At 42.9% G+C, this 19,728-nt stretch overlaps 2 protein-coding genes across 5 annotated transcripts; one reads left to right on the top strand and one right to left on the bottom strand.

Annotated features, from left to right (window-relative positions):
- The first annotated feature begins 364 nt into the window (after window positions 1-364).
- Window positions 365-8,135, top strand: LOC103352802 (uncharacterized). Of its 2 annotated transcripts, none has more exons than XM_008275461.1 (5): window positions 365-537; window positions 3,190-4,344; window positions 5,181-5,291; window positions 6,137-6,253; window positions 6,334-8,135. In XM_008275461.1, the coding sequence occupies exons 1-5, from the start codon at window positions 528-530 to the stop codon at window positions 6,360-6,362; spliced, it is 1,422 nt and encodes a 473-aa protein (XP_008273683.1). In that variant the 5' UTR covers window positions 365-527; the 3' UTR covers window positions 6,363-8,135. The 2 variants fall into 2 exon arrangements, with proteins under 2 accessions (XP_008273683.1, XP_008273682.1); XM_008275460.1 differs by having other exon boundaries at window positions 5,181-5,318.
- Window positions 8,136-8,218: 83 nt separating this feature from the next.
- On the bottom strand, window positions 8,219-17,006 carry bicral (BICRA like chromatin remodeling complex associated protein). Of its 3 annotated transcripts, none has more exons than XM_008275459.1 (13): window positions 16,765-17,006; window positions 14,553-14,616; window positions 14,335-14,380; window positions 13,954-14,002; window positions 13,767-13,832; window positions 12,128-13,408; window positions 11,995-12,043; window positions 11,843-11,883; window positions 11,691-11,740; window positions 11,445-11,590; window positions 11,260-11,354; window positions 11,056-11,158; window positions 8,219-10,966 (listed from the first exon to the last, which is right to left on the bottom strand). In XM_008275459.1, exons 3-13 carry the CDS (start codon window positions 14,373-14,375, stop codon window positions 10,485-10,487), a joined length of 2,403 nt encoding a protein of 800 aa, XP_008273681.1. In that variant the 5' UTR covers window positions 14,376-14,380; window positions 14,553-14,616; window positions 16,765-17,006; the 3' UTR covers window positions 8,219-10,484. The 3 variants fall into 3 exon arrangements, with proteins under 3 accessions (XP_008273681.1, XP_008305277.1, XP_008305276.1); XM_008307055.1 differs by lacking the exon at window positions 16,765-17,006 and adding an exon at window positions 15,331-16,568; XM_008307054.1 differs by lacking the exon at window positions 16,765-17,006 and having other exon boundaries at window positions 14,553-16,568.
- Between the last annotated feature and the right edge of the window lie 2,722 nt (window positions 17,007-19,728).

The raw sequence follows: 19,728 nt of genomic DNA, 5'->3' as shown, positions 1-19,728 counted from the left end.
GCGTGAATCAAATTTTCCCGTGACATAAGTGTCAACAGTTTGTGGTTTTGTGTTGCTTTTTTTTTCTTTTTCGCGAACTTCACCAAAACTGTGTCGGTATGTTTGGGGATTTACACAAAGACGGAAGCCGGGAGGAGTGAATCATCTGCACTCGCGTCGACGCACCACACCCACTCGAACGGAGCCCCGCGTGTCCAGACACGACTGTACCGGTTCAGCTGCGCATCACACGGCCCCGTTATTAACAAATAAATACATAAATAAAACCGTTGATTTAAACGGAAATTATTCAAATCAGTTTACGTTAAGCGGCGGTTTTAGTGATTTACAGTCAGGCTTCTGACGGGACACCTAAACAGGGGTCTTCCGCCTCATAACACGGTTACGACCCTGCACGTGAAAAGTCGAACCAGAAGAGGTTAAAAGTGGCACAAACCGCGGCTGAATGTGGTGATTGATGAAGTTTTAGGGTAACTGGTGGGTTTTCTGGTCCGACTGTCGGAACATGCGTCCAGCCGACAGACGAAATGAGCTCCGGTGAGTCCGAACCGTCTGTGACCCAGAAAGCACAGAGACCACTAATCACAACTAACAGTATTTAGACTTGTGTATTATTATCGTTGTTGGAACCGAACTGCCGAACTATGAAAACCGTGTATGTCCTCGTCTAGAGCAGTGGTTCTCAAACTGGGGGTCGGGACCCCAATGGGGGTCCCATAATAATTTCAGGGGGTCGTCAGATCATTGTAAAAGATAAAAATAAATAAAGCCTACATTTATCAAATAAATGTGTATTAGGGCTGTCAAAATCAAGTGTCTACTTCTTCCTACTCCTTTTTTGAACTTGTAAATATGATTTGATTATAAGATATTATTCTTTTTTTTTGCTCTTTTCAAACTTATTTTCTTTTGTTTTTATAATTTTTTTTCATTTGTTTGGAATAAATTCAATTCATTCATTCATGCAAAAGAAAATTAATGTGTTAATGTAAAGAGATTAATCTCTGGAAGTAACACATTAATTTTTAACGCTTTAGCATCAAAATTACTACTCGTGAGATATTAATAATTCAAATTGGGGAACACAAACTGATGTTATCTTTGGGGGTCATGGCTCAAAAAGTTTAAGAACCACTGACTTAGAGGCTGTTTTTCTTGAACGCTACAGGTCAGAACACAAGCTGGATGTTTACTGGTATTTTTGAATAGAATAGAAATACTAAATATAGTATTTACACTGTCATCAGTTTTTATGCAGCTGGAGCTAAAAACAGTGGCTGGATCGTGATCAAAAAATAAATGAGCAGCTGTGTTTATAGTCTGAGCAATAAAAATGCAAAACATTTCCTCCTATAAAAGGCTTCACCTTGTTTAATGAGCTTTTTTTGTTCTTTTAAAGCCAATACACAGCTTTAATTATGAGACCTTTTGCCGTTTTCTTCACACAACAGGCCTTAAACATAATAAAAATTTGAAATTTGTTAAACTTGTGGTTAAAAAATTCCAACATCTTCTAAACTACAGGGGAAAAAATCTTATAATGTTCAATGTACACGATAAATTATGTTAAAAATATGAGTAACATTTCCAAATTCACATAAGATGGGTGAATTTTATTTTGAGTCACCAGTGGTTTGTGCATAATGTGTGGATGTAAAGTCAACAGACAATCCAAACTGTCAGTCTGTGAGATGACTACACACCTGACTCGTGAAGAGGGACATAGTCAAAGAACCGTTGCTAACTTTCTTGAAATCAGCAAAACACTTGTCATCACCGCCCGAAGAAGAAAGCGTGGAACGACGTCACCAAGAACCACAAAGCAGCAGACAGAACGCGCTGGTGGTCGCTGTGGTTTCGTCATTATTTCCGAAGCTGCGCATTTGCAGAAAAAATGACAATGTTGGTGTCAAAACTAAGAATAAGACCAACTCCGTACCTTCACTGGTTTATGTTTTGCATGTGTGAACATTTTAACTTTCATCCTTCAGTGCTGACAGCAGGTCACTGTGATGTGCTGTAGACGGTTTATGGCCTGAGACCACAGAGTAGCAGCTACCAGTCAGGAGGGCATTTTTAAATTGGGGCGGTGGTTGGCATCGTTGCCTCACAGCTAGAAGGTCGCCGGTTCGCGTCCTGGTGTGGGCACCTGGGATCTTTCTGTGTGGAGTTTGCATGTTCTCCTCGTGCAGTGTGGGTTCTCTCTGGGTTCTCCGGCTTCCTCCCACAGTCCAGAAACATGTTGAGGTTAATTGGTGATTCTAAATTGTCCGTAGGTGTGAATGTGAGTGTGCTTGGTTGTCTGTCTCTAAGTGTAGCCCTGTGATAGACTGGTTACCTGTCCAGGTGCCTTCACCCTGAGTCAGCTGGGATAGACTCCGCCCCCCATGACCCGAGTGAGGATTAAGGTGTAGAGATGATGGATGGATGGATTTATTCGGTAATCAGTCAAAAAAAAAATTCTGATACCAATAATGGGAAAGAAGCTGAGTTTAAAATCTGATCAGTCAGCTCATAGTCTGATGTGTTTCTTTGTCGCACGCTGATCAGCCACAACATTAAAACCGCCTTCCAGATATTGTGCAGCTCTGACTCATCGGGGCATGGACACAGGAATAGGCGTTGATCTCAGGACGGATGCAGCAGATGCGTCTTGTACAGACGTGTTTGGACTTTTCATTAAACTCTGTGGTTGACATGAAAGTGCAGAATATCAGCCTGATTGTTTCAGCCGCTTCAGAGGAACACGGTGAAATGAAAGAAGAGAAGCAAAGAGCTTTCATCTTGTAAAATCGCTGCTAAGTTTGCTAGGAGTACCTGAATTTTGTGTTTTCTTTTGAACAAGTAAAGACACTTTCACCATAAATTGATGTAGAAAAGGCACAAATTGGTGCTTAATAGTCTACAAGTGTTTGATGCTTAGAAACTCAGGATCTGGGGAGTTTGGAGGCTCTTTGTCGTGTTCCTCGAGCCACTCATGAGCAGTTTTTGAGGTGCTGTTTGGGGATGTCGGTGCATTGCAAAGTAGCGTCCACATAAAAGCCGAGGTTCAAGGTTTCCAGAAGAAACATTGCAAAATAACTGGAATATATTTTTTTTAAAAATCAAGGACATGTACATTGTTAAGTTGTTTTTGATCCTACTGTGCTTGTTTTATCCTCACTTGTCTTCACTGTGCCATTGTTCCAGAGGTGTGTCCATTCTGTGGGAAAACGTACAAAAGGTTGAAGAGCCACCTGCCACACTGCAGAGCAGCAGCGAGCGCCAAAACGCCTCCAACCAAACATGACATCGCAGCAGGTCAGACGTCCTCCCAGCTGACTGCGGCTTCATCCAAAGCAGCAGCAAAGGGAAAGAAGTCCACACGGCCGGAGACAACAGGTCTGCAAGCTGAGAAGGGCGGAGATGTGTCTGCATCATCAACACCAGCCAATACGTCCCTGAGTCCTCCTTCACTTCCACCAGCAGCGACGAAGAAGAAACAGAAGTTAACTGATCAAATCAAGGCCGCCGCCCTTTCCTCGTCAACATCTCCGCCTCTGTTTTCTGTCGTCTCTAAGCCAAAGAAGCCGAGCCTCCGTGCCTTGATCGAAGCTGCAAAGTCTGGCCAGGTTAAAGAGGAAACGCTGCCATCGGGTTCAGCTCAGGGCCTTTCTCTGCTACCTGCAGACTCCAAACCCAAAGATGCCCTTAAAAAGAAGACGTCAAAGCCTCAGAAGGTCGTGCAGTCCCCTTCCACCACCACACATGCTTCTGACTTTCTGGGCGCGAAGGTGAACAAAACCAGCACAACGCCTCATGCAAGAGGCTTCTGGGAGGACAGCGAAGAGGAGGTTCAGGGTTTATCTGTGAATGAGCCGTTCTTGAAACCGGGAAAGATTACGCTCCAGGACGTTAAATCCACGCTGGGTCGAGGTAACGGACTCCGTCAGTCCGGCAGGTCGAGCATCCTGAACCAGATCGAAGCAACTGAGAACCGGAAAGATGCTGTTAGCTGCTCGGTACCTCTGTCAGAACATGCAGACGTAAAACCAGTTAAGACAAAAGCTTCCCAGTCTAAACAAGCAGCTTTAATCGCTCTGCAGGACCGACCAGAACCAACCGCTCCAACTCCCCTCCTCTCTGCTCCGGCCTCGCTTCCTCCACCTGCAGCCAGCCTGAGTGAGGGGCTGAAGGTGGGCTATCGCATGACGGGACTCCTCGCAGCTTCACCGCCGCTCAGCCAGTCTACCAGCCATCTTCATTTCCCTCGTGTGCAACAAACTCTGCCTGCGAGGGTGGACGGAGCAGAGAGGTTGCAGCTCGAGGTCGGGGAACGAAAAGCGGCTGAGCGTTCACCTGAAGGTCAGTAGAGGACGGAAAGAAGTACGGCTGGATAGTTAAACTGCCACGTGTCAATTTCATGTTGTCAGATTCCTGTTTAGAGCTGCAGCCAGTTGTGAACTTTGCAGCGATGGCGTTCCCTCTCAAATCTTCAGATGTTTCCAACAATTTCTGCTTGATCACGTGTGACTGGCCAGAAGTTTGCACAGCATAAAATATGGATATTTCTAAAGATATCTGTGAAATTATAGCTTGATATTTAGAATACTTTTGTTTAGAAAGCAACTTACAGCAAATTTTCTCCTGCATTGAAATGTGAGGCTGTGATTGAATGACAATATCTCAGCAACTGTTCAGGTACGAAAGCCTGAAATCTCCAGTTTTATTTCTCATTATGTCATTGATTTAGATTCTGCAATAACTGGACAAGCAGAAAAAAAATGGAAGCCGTCATTAAGTGCAGCATCTTTGAGCGCACACGAAACATTAAATGAGAGAATCGTCTATAGTGAAGCATATCTTTGGGTCTGTTTTCAAGGGAGAACAAATCATTTTTCCCAGTTTTCTTATTTATTGCCGCTCAAGTAGTTGATTGATTGAGAAAATAAATGGCAGGTAATGAAAATAGATGTTAGCTGCTCGTCTTGTTTCTTAATCAGACAGTGTTGTTCAGATTTAAATCGTTATTTTAAACTATTTTTCAGCAAACTTTTGTAGAAAAACCTGTTTGAAATCTTCAGTGAGTTACTAACAGACAGGCCGACGCTAGTATTAACGACGTTCAGCCCTACTGTAATGAGAGAGGAGGTTTTTTTGCGTATTTGCCTGTCGGTGTATCAACTCTTTATGACTTGCAGGAGTTCTGGCCCAGCAGCGTCTTGGACAGGTGACGCTGAGGAAGCTGCCCGAGTGGATGGCCTGCAGAACGCCGAGCCGCCCCAGAGAAGTGGTGGACATGGTGCAGAGAGGTCAGCGTCTCACTCGCCTGACACAAGGTGCAAACACAGCATTGGGAGCTGCAGCAAACCAGCAGACCTCCTGGTTGTGTGTCTGCTGGTGCTTATCCAGTGTTTCTGCTCAAAGCTAGACGAGAAGATAAACACCAGCCTGGAGTCTGTGCGCTCTGACTTCCTGAAAGGCCTCAACACGTCATTTTTACGCATCAGTTTGTTCTACAGATTTCCCAAACAAGATATGACATGTTATTTAGGGCAGTGGTTCTCAAACTGGGGTTCGGGACCCCCATGTGGGACCCAAGATAATTTCAAGGGGGGTCGCCAGATTATTGTTTTAAAAAAAAGAAAAATAAATAAATAAAGGCTACATTTATCAAATAAATGTGTATTAGGGCTGTCAAAATGAAAAGTATCTTCCCGCTCCTTTTTCGAACTTGTTAATATTATGATTTGATTATGAGATATTATTCTTTTTTGCTTTTTTTAAAAATTATTTTCTTTTGTTTTTATATTTTTTCCCTTTTATTTGTTTGAAATTAATCGAATTCATGCATTCATTCAATAGATAATTAATGTGTTAATGTAAAGAGATTAATCTGGGGAATAAACACATGAACTTTTAACACATTAATGCACAAACTGGGGTCACAAACACAAACTTCTGTTATCTTGGGGGTCGTGACTCAAAAAGTTTGAGAACCGCTGAGTTGCTTTTAGGTGGATTTGATTATTTCTACGCTGATAGTTGCTAAGCTAAGCTAACCAGGTGCAAAGTGAGATCTGTCTCCTCACACAAAGCTCAACAAACAACCGTTCCTTTCATTTAAAGACTTCTTCTCTCTCCGTGCTCCGTGCAGGCTGGCAGTGGTATTACAGGAAGTACATTGACGTGAAGAAAGGCGGCGTGGCCGGACTGGGCATGCTGTTGGTGGGATACTGTGTGATGAGCTACATCTGGAGCTACCCTCACATCAGTAAGTCTGCGGCTCGCTCTCAGTGAGGTGTCTGATAAGATGTGGAGATAAACTTGTTGGTGACTTTTTTGTCGTTCCAGAGTTGGATCGCTGGAGAAAGTACCACTGAGGACCAGGGAGGGACGAGTCTGAGGGACGATTCAGGAACTTGTGGGTCCTCTAATGTTCGGTGGACACGGATGATGAATTGATCTTTTTGTTTGAACTGATTTCTGGATATCGACGTGTAGCTGGGCCAGCAGCTAGTTAGCTTAGCTTCAAGTAGAGGCTGAACGTAGAGTTTCTAATTAACTTTGCTGGAAGCAGATGGAGTCATGTCATCACCATCATCAGCAACAATATAGAGCAAGTTAATGAGTGAGTTTAAGTGGTGCTGGTGGGCAGATTGTGTTACCAGGTTAGCTGTTTATCCGTAGTCGCTATGCAAAGCAACTGCAGCTTTATGAGCTGAACAAATCTGAAAGTGGTATCGATCCAACTCAGTGTCACGACAAAACAAATCCCAAAATGTGGAACGTTTAACCTTAAAGGGACCGATAATAAATCCTCAGCTGTCCAGGGAACCTAAGATATAAATGCAGCAGGTATCATTTTATTATCTAGCTTTTCTTCTTTTTCTTTTTTGTTGTCATGACTGTATCGGACATGATACTGTGCAGGTATAGAGTGGGGTCATAAACCAGAAATCACAAGTCAGGAACAAGACACACATGTGCAGGGAGTTAATCAGGTTGTTGATCCCACTCAATGAAGCTACCAAACATCTTCAAGGGACCAAGCTGTCGCCCATCCAGAGCAGTGGTGTGAAATGGTTTCTTACATAATAACTGGTATAGTCATGGACGTTGAAGGGCCCGTCAGCAGCCTCGTCGTCGTGTCATTAGCGTTAAGCTGCATTTCTAGGCGTTATTTTTCTACAGGAGTGTCTGTGTGCTGGTCACGTTCTCCGATCGTCGTCCTTTAAAGCCACACCTGACTGAGGTGTGGATTAACTCAGCGTTGGACAATTTGTCACCAGATTATCAGCTCAAAACATCTTTGCCTAAAATTTAACCCTTTTCTAACCACAAGGATAGAAATTAGATTTTCTAGATTTCTCTAAGTCAGACCATTTACATGCTGCGTTTGTCTTTTTGTTAAACAGAAAGCCTGCGTGTGCGGCTGTTACTGTAGAAATGACCACGTTTATCCTATTTATCATATCAACGAGTGTGTTTTATTTATGTTTGAAGAGATAGCATGACTTTTTATTAGGTTTTTTTGTGAGTTAATCAGATGTAGTCGTCGTGTCTAAAAGCCCCACTGTGCGTCCCACGGGCTCCACTAGGTGTCACTGTTGGGTCGTGTTGCTAAAACCCAACGGGCCGGGCTGCCTCATGTCAGCTATGCACAGTTTTCTTTGCTCTTTTGTGCAGAGGCACTGGTGCCGGCGTCCACGAGAGGATTAAAGGGAACCAGCAGATTTTTAACTTGATAAAACGTTACTCTGGCAGCCGCCGTGCAGAGGAACATAAAATCTAAATGTCCCGACATCGGTATCTGTGTGAAAAGATTGTATCTGTGTAGCAGAGGGTTACAAATCTGTTTTTCTTTTGCAAATGCTTCCTCAGTCACATGATGTGATTATGCATGCTTAGTCCATCAGCGCCAGCATGTGAACGCTCACAGAATAGTAATGGAGGGACACTGAAGGAGGTTCTCAGCCGGACCGGACCAGTTTGTTGTCGTATTCAAAATGAATTTATTGTTGACTGTCCTTGCTGTAGTGAACACACATTAAATGAAGAAATGACAGCATTTGTTTGTTGTTGTTGTTGTTGTAATGATTTCTCCTGACATCGCTTCGTAGCCAACACAATAAAAAATAATTTCCATTTTCTTACATTCTTTTTTTTTTTCTCTCCATACAAAAATTATAAATATTTTGTGTTTTAACTTTTCATTTTTGTACAAAACAACAAACTATACAAATCAAGTGGGACAAAACAACAGTGAAAATGGAGGCAGAAGAAGAAGAAGAAGAACTCTCTGCACTAAATAAAACGGGGGAGAAAAAGCACAGTATGTTCCAAGCAGGCCCTCGAGACCGTGATATGCATCCAGATAACACAACGCCGGACACGTCCCTACTTTAAGCAAAAAAGGAACGTCCTCGTGGATCTAAGTGCTGTAGAGGCACAAAATCTTGCAGCAGTCACTTGAAGGAGCAAAAATCTCACTTGACCCTTCGAGATTTACTTTCAAAGCAGAGAGCCCAGTTTTCTCAGTAGATAGAAGAGGTCTGCAAGGGTTGAGGCAAAGATACAGGCAGGCTGCGATGGCCACTGGCACTCGATAAAAGAAAAAAAAAAACGACAGATGGGTTCTCTATTACCCCATTTAAAAGGCCTTCAGTCTTCTCCTGTAGCCTACTAGCAAGCATATTTCACAGACATGTTCATAAGAGGAAGGTGGCGCCGTCCAGAATCCACCCCGAGAGTATGCGACACATTTAACCTAAGCTTTGGTCCTGTGCTGGGCTCGGCAGAACCCACCGCTCTCGCTTACACCACAGTGCAGATTTCAGTAGATTCATTTGCAATTCCAAAAAAAAAAACAAAAACGCCAACGTTTAGGATTCATCGTAATGACGTATCACAGTAAGCTAAGTTTTGGCTGTTAACGACAAAACTCAAAAACAGACCAAACCAGAACATAACTGGAGTTGTTCCGGCTTCGGAAGAAAAGCTGCTTCACATAAACAGCCACATGAATTTAAAAACAAATAAATAAAAGCCGAGGGGGGATTCTGGACGAGGCCACGCTCTCTCTCTATTAGTTTTGGTTGCGCTGCTGAGAGGGAAAAGAGAGGAAATGTGAGAAATGCTTCAAAACATCCCGGGGAACTGAGAAAATGCTTAAAGTCAAACATATGGTAATCAAACTACCCAGATACATGAAAACAACAGGCCTGTGTGCATGGATGCAGATTAACACACTCACACACACCGACAGACGTGTCAAGGTAGTAAAGCATAGAACGATATGATCAGTATAGAATTATATGCAGAAGGCAGACAAACACGTACAATCAATGACCGTCCATTCACACTGCGACCGTTCTGTCCTGGAGAACACGTCACAGCCAACAGTCCTCTGTTTTTAATTAAGTCATTTCTAAAAATGAGGAAATAAAAAAAAGGATTCATTCAGCATATTCTAACATATCTTCCTCAATCTGAGGTCTTAGCTCCACGGACACAAACTCGCTGTGAACGATCAAAGTGGTCGAGATAAAGATTTGTTCCGTCTGTGTCGGGACTTGCATACCTTTAAGGTACAAAAGAAGAAAGAAAAAAAAAACGCCAAAGAAAGTGTGACTTAAGCAGAAGAAAGAGAGCACTGCTGAGTACTGTAACACTACTTTATGAGTCTTCTGTGACTAGTTTGACGGGTTTCTAGTGTGAGTCAGAGGTTGTCCTTGTTGCAGGCAGCTGAAAGCAGGCAAATCGATTTTGGTTCAGTTCCAAATGTTCACATTCTGTTGAGCCTAGTTCCTGAAATGAGCGACAGTATGTTTAGTGCAATTTGTCTGTGTGAATGTGAAGGAAAACCTACGGCGTACAAAAGCATGTGTGTGTGTGTGCACGCTGTTCTGCGGGGAGGAAACAAGTGAATGGATGTTTCTGAATAGAGCTTCTTCATGTAAACACTTCCATATAAAAACCTAGAGTCAGGCACCGAGTCATCACGTTGTCCCTCCTCCTCCTCCTCCTCCTCCTCATCCCTGTTGTTCAGCAAAGGTAGGGCAAAGGGGGGGAGTCATCAACTGGCACTAAATATTAACTGGTGTGTGAAGAGAGGAGCACTCGTTCATTCAGTGCTGCAACGTTGCTGCAGACTCTACCGCTTTAAAGAAAAATAAAACAACATTTTGCATCTGTTAGTCTATTGCATTGCACACAATCCCGGATCTCTATAGGTAACTGTAAGTGCCTGTGTTCGCCTAACAACTCGACAGACTCGCCGACGTAATGCCTCGTTTAAAAAAAAAATAAACACAGCAAAATACATACATGCTACATGGCCGCGTATCACCAAGATCATAGACCTGAAAGAAGAGCTGACCTCTCTTCACACAGGGCTCTGGGGCGTAAAACGAACATTACAAGATCAGTTTGACATCAAATAAAAAAAGTACACGCAAACACGCAACAGGAGTTGAAATGATACACCGGGGATGATATCAGTCTTAACATTCCAGGATGCTGTTGACCGCCGCCTCCAGAGCAGAATCGGTGTCGGGGTGAGGGGGTGAGGTGAGCTGAGGGGCGTACTGGGGCTGCATCGGGTGGGAGGACAGCTGGTAGTGCGTCTGTCCTCCCGACGCTGTTGCTGCTGCAAAATGCGAGGGTTTACCTTGGGGGTAGCTGTTGGCAGCGACCAGGCTGTTGTTGCCGGCGCTGCTGGGCCCGAAGCGCTGCTGGGATCTCTTCAGTTCCAGCACGCTCTTGTTTTCTAGGTGTGGCGGGTGGAGTCTCTCTGTTGAAGCCGGTCCGACAGCCCCGCCCCCTCCCGGGTCTCCATACCCGGGCTGGGAGTCTGTCCTGTACGGTGGCTCCGTAGAGCCTCCTTCCGACTGATTCCAACTGCAGTCGGACATCGGCTGAGGGGGGCAGGGGTCTTGGAAATGTTTGGATTTCATCCCACAGCAAAAGTCCTCCAAGAAGTTGTCTGTAAACCAGAAAGAATTCAATAAAGCTTTACTGTGAACAAATCATTTGCTTCAAATAATCTTTACTCGACTGTTGTTCTTCTTTTACCTGGATCCACTAGTACCATGCGTTTGTCTTGCGTCAGGTTGCTGCGCTCCTCTTGGTTGAAGGTCCTGTCGATCATCACCATTTCTGATGACGGACTGGAACGCTGCAGGGCAGGAAGAGGCAGCCTGTCAGCCCTGTGCAAGTCACAACACGCCACACACGTACTGTATGTACGTACAACCACCTGCTTGTGTGTGGACCTACCTCCGCTTCCACCATCAGTAGGCGTCTGTATTTGTTGACCATGGCGTGGGTTCTCTTCAGCACATGACTCGCAACTACTTCAAATTCCTCATCCACTAGGAACACAAAACAAGATTTAAGTGAAAGCAGTTTTACTCTAGAAACTAGGATTTTACTTTCACAGCACACAGAGCTGCTTTATGTACCTTGTGAGAACTCATCCTGGCTCGGTGGAGCTCCCTGGAACACGTGGTACGGGAGAAGTCGGAGCAGCGCGTCATCGATCGACTTGAACTGTCTTCGATCTGGGGTCTGAACTCCAGCATGATCCTTCCTCAACTGTTGTAAAATCCTTTGGAAATAACAGGAAGAGACATGCCTGCTCAATGGCTGAATGATAATCCAATCAAATGTCGAAAATGTCAACAACAACAAAAAAAACAACAACTCACATTTCTCCTCTTGTAAGCGGTGGAAGGATAAGCCTCTTCTGCGCACTGGGCTGTGAAGACAAACAAACCAAATTGTCACATTAGATGTCCTTCCAATTAGCCTGCTCCACCTTAAACTACACACAGACGTGATAAGTAAATGACTACCATACCTCAGAGTTAAGCGTTGAGTCCTGTGTCATGGTTTTCATGACTAAAAATGATCAAACAAACAACACGATCAGGTAAAAGTGCAGCAGAAGAATCTCACGCGTACAATATTTTTCAAAATATGACACTGAAATGCGATTAAAGCCTCTGTTACCATGGATGCTGCCGAGGTGTGCCTGTTTAAAAGCCGGTGATGAAGAATTCTGAAAAATAAAACAGGAAAGTCACACACGAAAAACCAACAAAGTCAGAATTAATGAGCCGCCACCATTAACTTGCATTTGTACCTGTCTGTAGTCCTGTTGTTCCTGCGTCACGCCACCAGGTAAAGGCGACAGAGAGGCGCAGTTCTGGGATTGAGTCACTAGGAGGCGCTGCACAGGACTAGCCGTCACTTGGCCTTGACTGCCGATCCCCGCCGTCGCCGCGCCCACCAGCGTGAGCCGCCCGGGAGCGCACGATGTTTGAACGGGGTTGGAGCTCGCACAAGAAACTCCCGTCCACGTCTGAGTTACGCCCCCTCCAACCTGACTCCCGCTCACAACTCCCTGATTCAGAATCAGCTGACCCCCTGGTGGTGCAGTGAAGCTCTGCCCTGCAACAATCTGCACTGTGTTTTGACTGGTAATTAGAGTGTTCGCGTTGGGGTCTGCGGGGCCGTTGTGGATGGTGTTGGACGGAGTGAGCGCCAGAGAGCTGGGCAGTAAGAACTGTCCAGGTGGTATATTAGTTTGGGTCTGTGCTTGTTGCTGCTCCAGAGGCGGTTGCACTACGATGGAGCCATTGGCTGTGTACTGAGCCCCGGGAGCCACAGTGTTAGCGTTCACTACGTTAGCCATGGTGGTGGGAGTGGGCTGAAGACCAAGGCTGTATACAGTCTGAGGCCCCGTTTGAAGGGGTTTAGGCTGGATTGGTCTAACAAGAGTCTGGGTCCCTCCTGGGCCTCTCTGGATGATTATGTTCTGAAGGGGGATATTTTTGAAGGGTAGGCCCACTTGGCCTACTTGACCTTGTGTAGGGGCAAACACCTGCCCCCCTGCCGCGCTCCCTGCCGGAGCTACAGACACCCCCGGCCTTAGCACAATCTGAGGAGTCCTTTCCAAGCTGCTCAGAGTCATCACCCCACCACCTGCCCCAAATGAGCCCAACACCTGGATGTGCTGGGCGGAGCCATTGGGCAGCTGGGACATTCCTTGCAGGAACTGGCCTGTGGTGAAGGCAGCGGTCGCCGTGGTCACCACGCCCACCCCACTTCCGTAACCCCCCGAGGCCAGCTGGGAGGAGAAGGGAACAGGAGCCTGCACCAGAGTGGGAGCAGGCTGGGAGTCCAACAAGGCCTCCTGGGCCAGGGTCTGCTCCGTGATGTCGGCCTCCAGGAGAGACTTCTGCAGGATGTCGAAGGGCTGATCCTCTCCCCCAAGATCCACCTCTCCAGGGGACGCCGTGGCCCCCAGTTCATCCTCGATGAATGAGAGGCTGCTCGAGAGCTGGAGGCCTGCCCCGGCTGAGTCCTCGCCAAATTCACCCATTGTGGAAGAGCCATCTTTGAGGCTAGTGTTGGAGCCAGCCTGAAGGACACATTTGGAGAAGAAAATGGAAAACCTTTTGTATATGAAGCACATTCTGTACAAAGAGGGAAACTACATCAAAAACTTTTAACAATATGTCCTTTGTTCCCTGATCAGGATAACTTGGGGTCATCTAGTCAGATATTTGTTCACTCATAACCCACCTCGGCTCTTAAAAGTGTGCCCATAGATCATTTCAATACTAAGCAAAACATTGATGCTTCTCCTCAAATCCGACCACAAGCCTGAGAAAACGTTGTGTTTACAACATGATTCATCACCTGTAACCAAATCTGTAATCACAGACTAAACTCTGTTTTTGTTTTGGTTGGATCAAGGTAATCACTGGTATACTCACGGTGTCGCTGCCAAAGAAGGATCCATCTGATCCATAAGCTGCATTTGTCACATCATCCTCCTCAATCTGCAGGGAAGAAAAAAAAAACACAAACAATCAAACCCTGTTCAGTTATTTTAGGCACAAGTGATGTAACTGAGGAAGTTACACAGACGAACTTTGAATATATTGTACGAGTATCACTCACAGACTTGCTGTTGCTGCCATGGAGATAATCATTCAGTGCATCCACATCTCTGAAAAGGGTAAAAATTAGACTTTTATGGGCCTCTCAGAAACCTAACACAGGTCACATCGGTTTCTTTTAACATGTGTGTGCCTTAGATGTTGCTTAACTCCACTGAGACGTGACAGAATATTCACCAACTCTCTAATGAATGGGCTATCGGTTTATTAACTTCCTTAATTCAACAAAAGAGGAAAAAATGAGCGAACAGATAGTCGTAGCTCTGATTTCAAAGAGGAATAGTCGAGGTGTTGCTTAAGTAAAAATGTGTGGCCCTGTGTGTTTATTCATAAAGCAATGGTATGGAGATTATGTATATTTGAGGGTTATTTTTCTCTTTACCCTAAAATATCCAGAAGACGGCGATCGTCCTCATCATCCATGACACCTGAAAGAGTATGAAGGGATAGCAAGTGAGGCCACGAGAGAAGTCCAACACCTCATGTTTCCAGTGTCAATAAGCCAAATGTATCGCTTGTTTTTGTTTTTATTCTGATGTTGGAGCGCTTAAAAGCTGAGCGTGTGTTGTTTTATATTTGTAGTAAGCACATCTCACTCACAGATTTCCAGCAGGAAGCATGGATTCAGTCATTTAACACCCTTTCTTTCCTGTAACAGGCTGGGCTGCAGGGTGAGAAACTGCATTTAGTACAATTACAAAACTGTACATGTGAGACGGAGGGTGTGAGAGCGTCGGGAGAGGCACAAAGACAGATGAGTGTGTGTGAAACAGGGGTGTGGAATGGGAAGCGGGGGGACACGTTTGTTATTCAGTACATAAGTAGAAGGACAGGATGGCCTTCATCCCCTCCTACAAATGCTTTGGCACACAAACTCCCACCCATTACCCTCCTCTGCTGTCCCACATTGGTCGTCTCTCTGCACACAGTGAAAATGGGCATTTAAGTGTAAATAACTCCACCCTGCTCCATTTATACCTTTGAATGGCTGTTTGGAGCCTCATCTCTACATTGAAAGAGGTGTTGGCTTTATGTTGTGTCAGCCAACATAGGCGCCCTTGTTGCATTGCAATAAAGTGAGGGACTTGTGGTGGGGGGGATAAAACCAAGCACATTGGCACTTATTTGATCCAGCATACTAATGAGTGACTGTTTGAATGGCTGTCAAGTTACTTTATTTAGGCAATGTGGTGCACACATGCTGAGAGAATGCCAGAAAATTCAAATCACTGTGGTCACCAATCCAGCATTTGAATAATGTGTTGTTTCAATCAGAATGCGGTGTTTTGGTGATGGGCAAATGTGGTGGGGTTTTTTTTGTTGTTGTCGTTGTTCCTGTCTGTGCAAAGCAACTGCAATGCTACAAAATGGCTGTTACCCTGCCATAGGCTGTCTTTACAGCCGAGCCACGTCCAGCCTCCATCTTTGGTTCAGCGAGAACAAAGACCGAAAGAGCTGCAGCACCGAACAGGCTGTTAAAACCGAACTACTGTGACTCCTAAAGACAGAACACAGCCTCCTGAAGTTAACTAGTACACAGAAAACCGAGTTTTAATCTGTTAAAGAACGATATTTTCTCGAGCGAGGGTGTTTTTTTTGGTCTTTGTCCTTCAAAAGTTGCTGTGAGGCAAAAGCAACCTTTTCAAGCTAAAACGATTAGCATTTTATTCCACAAAAAAAGCCTCGAATGTGGCCTGTTTGGGTGTAAAATAATAAATAATTTGTCCCAAAAAAAATCCAAAAGGACCACCGAAAGCTGAGCAGTAACTCCAGCCCGTGAACGTTAGCTTCACCGAGCAAACCGTACCGTTAGCTATGGTTTAAAAAAAATACAAAACTGAGCTAAAAGTGCCTATAATTCACCAAAAGACGCCATTTAGCAGCTTAAATGCATCGGAGTTGCAGGCACAACGACAGAACCGATCACAACACACGACTTAAAGGCGTTTTTCCCCGAAACATTTTGTATAATTTAAGAGCCCAGATTCACGGAGTCCCAAATCCGCCCTAGCATGCTCGCGTCGCCGCAAACAGCCAAGCTAGTCGGAGCCGCTCGGTACCGTCACACAAAAGACGGCTAACGTACGGCTCGGCCCGCAAGTTTTATTTCCAAAAATAGACCGAATCGACGGAAAGATAATCGCATTCGAGCGGCGGCACAAAAACGCCCGTCGTCGTCGTCGCCGCCGCCGCCGCTGACGTGCTTTCTTTCTTTCTTGCTCCGCTCGGGGAGGCTTTCGTTCGTCCTCTACGTGGGCTCATCTCACAGCAGCAGCACCGTTGGAAGAAACAAAAACCACATTTGCCTCGACGAGCCCCGAACCGAAGCGTCTCGATGCGGGGTTGTTTGTCCGCCCGTGGGTCGCCCGTTTTTTTTTTTTCCCAAAAAACCGCCGGCCTGTGCTCGGGTTAGCTAGCCGCGGTGTCGACGACGCCTGTTTTTGTCGGCTAGGAGGAATTCGTCGAAAAGGCTAAAGGACGAAACCGCGTCGAGCCATAAATATTTATCCCGATTAGCATAACATAAAGACGAGTCTAAGAGGCAAACCCTTTTTTACTGCTGTCTCACTCCTCTTGAAACCCAATATCTCCATTTGGCAACTTTTAATTTGCTCCCCCCTCCTTCTCCTCCTCCTCCTGCTCCCTCTCCCACTCATATATTTTTCTCACTGTCCCTGTTCTGTCTCGGATAGATTTTTCTCTCCGCTCAAACTCTCTTCCCTCCCTGAAGGAAGGGAGGAAGGAGGTTGTGTGTGTTTTTTCCTTGAAATTTTTATCACAAAATTATAATACACTCAAAGGGGAAACTCACCGTCATGAAAAAGCAGTGCCTTGTCAACGGGGTTTCCTCGCCATCACCGCACGGGTCGCCGGGGCAGTGCACACACCGAAACCAGCGGTCCTCAACGGCGGCACAGCGCGCCGTTCATTTTCAACGGGGGCACACGCTCAAAACACAACGGCACAACATTAACGGGCACATTTTTTGTTGTTGTTGTTGTTGTTTAAATATTAAAGTCAATTATAACCCCGTATTTTAACGCACTCGTGAAATTGCACTTTAATGTTATTACACTTTAGCGCTGCCAACAGTAGAGGGCGGGCCTCTGAGGGACACACCTTTTCTCAGGTATGACATGCTGCCCAGTTACCTGCAGAGACACAAATGTTAAAGGATAATTTGTAGTTCAAATGAATGCAAAACGTCCCTTTTTTTTCTTTCTTTCTTTCTTTTTTTTGTTGCTTAGTTACTATATTTTAATAAAACTTTATTGATCCCCAAATTGCATGACATGCCAAATATAGCGCCTCCTCAAAACACAATAAAATACAGGTTACTAAAAATGCTGCTTTGTTACCTGCTAATAAGCAAATGTTACATTTACACAATAGTTAGTTGTCAAATTAATACAAAACATATATGTGTACTTTTTTTTTGCTTAAACTTTACTGATTATATTTTGAAAAGACAAAACTTTATTGATCCCAAAAGACATTATTTTGCCAGATATTGCTCAGAAGTTTCATGATATGACACATGATGCTTGGTTACTTGCTAATAAACAAAGGATAAATATACGAAATAAATTCAAATTAATGCAAAACATCCTTTTTTTTCTTTTTCTTTTTGTTTGTTTGTTCCGTTTTTGTTTTTTTGTTGTTGTTTTTTTGCTTAGTTACTATATTTTAATAAAATAAAACTTTATTGATCCCCAAATTGCATGACACAACTTAGTGCCTCCTCAAAAAACAATAAAATACAAGTTACTAAAAATGCTGCATACTTACCTGCTCATAAGCAAATGTTAAATTTAAACTTAACTTATTATTTTTTGATAAAATAAAACTTTATTGGTCCTTGTTATTTTGTCATATATTGCTCAGATAGCAATAGATTGCTAATAAACAAATGATAAATCTACAAGACAAGTTCAAATTAATGCAAAACATCCTTTCTTTTTTTGCTTAAACGTTAGTTACTATGTGTTGATAAGATAAAACTTCATGAAATATGGTGCCTTGTCAAATAAACAATAAAATACAAGCTACTAAAGATGCTGCCTTGCTACCTGCTAACAAGCAAATGTTAAATTTACACAATAATTAGTAGTTTAAAATAATGCAAAATCTACTTTTATTGTGTTTGGATTTGGTTTGAATATTAGTACATTTTTATGGAATAATCCCAAAGGAAATCATTTTCTAGATGTTGCTCAAAAAAAACAACAAAATTGCAGAAAAGCAATAAGATGAAAGTATGAAACAGTAAGCTAAAGTAAGGTCATAAACTAGAAAAGTAAGAAGTAACACTGATATAGTAAAGTAGTATCACACATGATAATGAAATATTGCACATTACATTGTTGCACATCTAATTAATACATTTGACATGAAATTAAACTTTTGCCCAAAAAAGTGAACTATTGCACATATGATTAAAATATCAGACATGAAATCAAAATTTTGCAGATATAATTCAAATATCGTACTTGAAAATGAAGCATTATCCATCATGATGAAATACTGCACATGTTACATGTGATCATTGTTATTATTACACATGAAATTGAAATGCTACATGTGATAATGAAATGTTTCACATGACATTGAACTATTGCTCGTTACACTGACATGCTGTACATAAAAGTGAAATACTGCACATCATAATGAAACATTACATGTGATATTTTGCACATAAAATTAAAACATTTCACGTAAAAATTAAACGTGTCACACGATACTGAAACTGATATTGCAAAAAAAAATGTTTGCACTCAACTATTAAGACAAGTAATATTACAAATGATATTATTGTTCAGGTCCAAGTGAGCGACGGTTCAGCTGCTGTGTTATATCTTGCTTGTGCTGCATCCTAATCTCAACAACTTTTTTGCGTCTTTCTCCTTCCACTGTGCTGTATGTTAACATAAATATCATTATTGATATAAAATATTGAATGTAAAGTAAGATTTTTATGTGGGGAAAAAAATAATACTGGGGTTTCAAGGTCAAAGATCAAGGTAAATGTTAAAATGTTATCTTGTGGAGACAGAGTTAGGAAATAGTTTTTAAGTTTGTCTTAAATACCAGTCACTGCACTTTATATTATATTTTAAATATACATTTGTCATTTGGTATCTAAATATATTCTATGCTCGATATTAACCGAATATTATAATGTCGCTATCCATATAATGTAGCTAATGAACAAAAAGAGACATTTGGTTATAAATAATATATATCAAGTGTAAATTCTACTGAATGCACATTACATTATATTCTACATAATCACATTTTACACCTTTAAACAGCATATATTCTAAATATTTTAATAATTCACTTATCTTTCTTATTTTACTTTCCTAGCTGTTTTGAGAAATGTCAACTGAATAACAGTGGTAGCATATACTAAAAAATAGAACAACAAAACTATATGTTTATTATAGACTATTTAAATTGTTTGAAATATCTACTTTGTTTTAAAACATAAAATAGATATTAAAATGGTTTCTGATTCATTTAAACAAATGAATAATAAATAAATATTAATTAAATATGCTAGACATTAAACAAATTTAAAATTAATTAAAAAATAAACATCTAAAAAAAATTTGTAGATTTTTTAAAATGTTTTTTTTTTTTAATTTTATTCCGTCACAGTCCAGGTGGTTTTGCGGTTTGCGGCTCCGGTCCAGCAGGTGGCGCTGCGCATCTCCAGCTTCAGTTGAACCAAAGTCACGAAGAAGAGTCAGAGGCGTTATCACTTCCGCAACAA

The sequence above is a fragment of the Stegastes partitus genome, unplaced genomic scaffold (assembly GCF_000690725.1).
Source record: "Stegastes partitus isolate 25-593 unplaced genomic scaffold, Stegastes_partitus-1.0.2 Scaffold52, whole genome shotgun sequence".
Lineage (NCBI taxonomy): Eukaryota > Metazoa > Chordata > Actinopteri > Pomacentridae > Stegastes > Stegastes partitus.
Note: the sequence above shows the minus strand (reverse complement) of the source record. Positions and strands in the feature narration are given on the sequence as shown.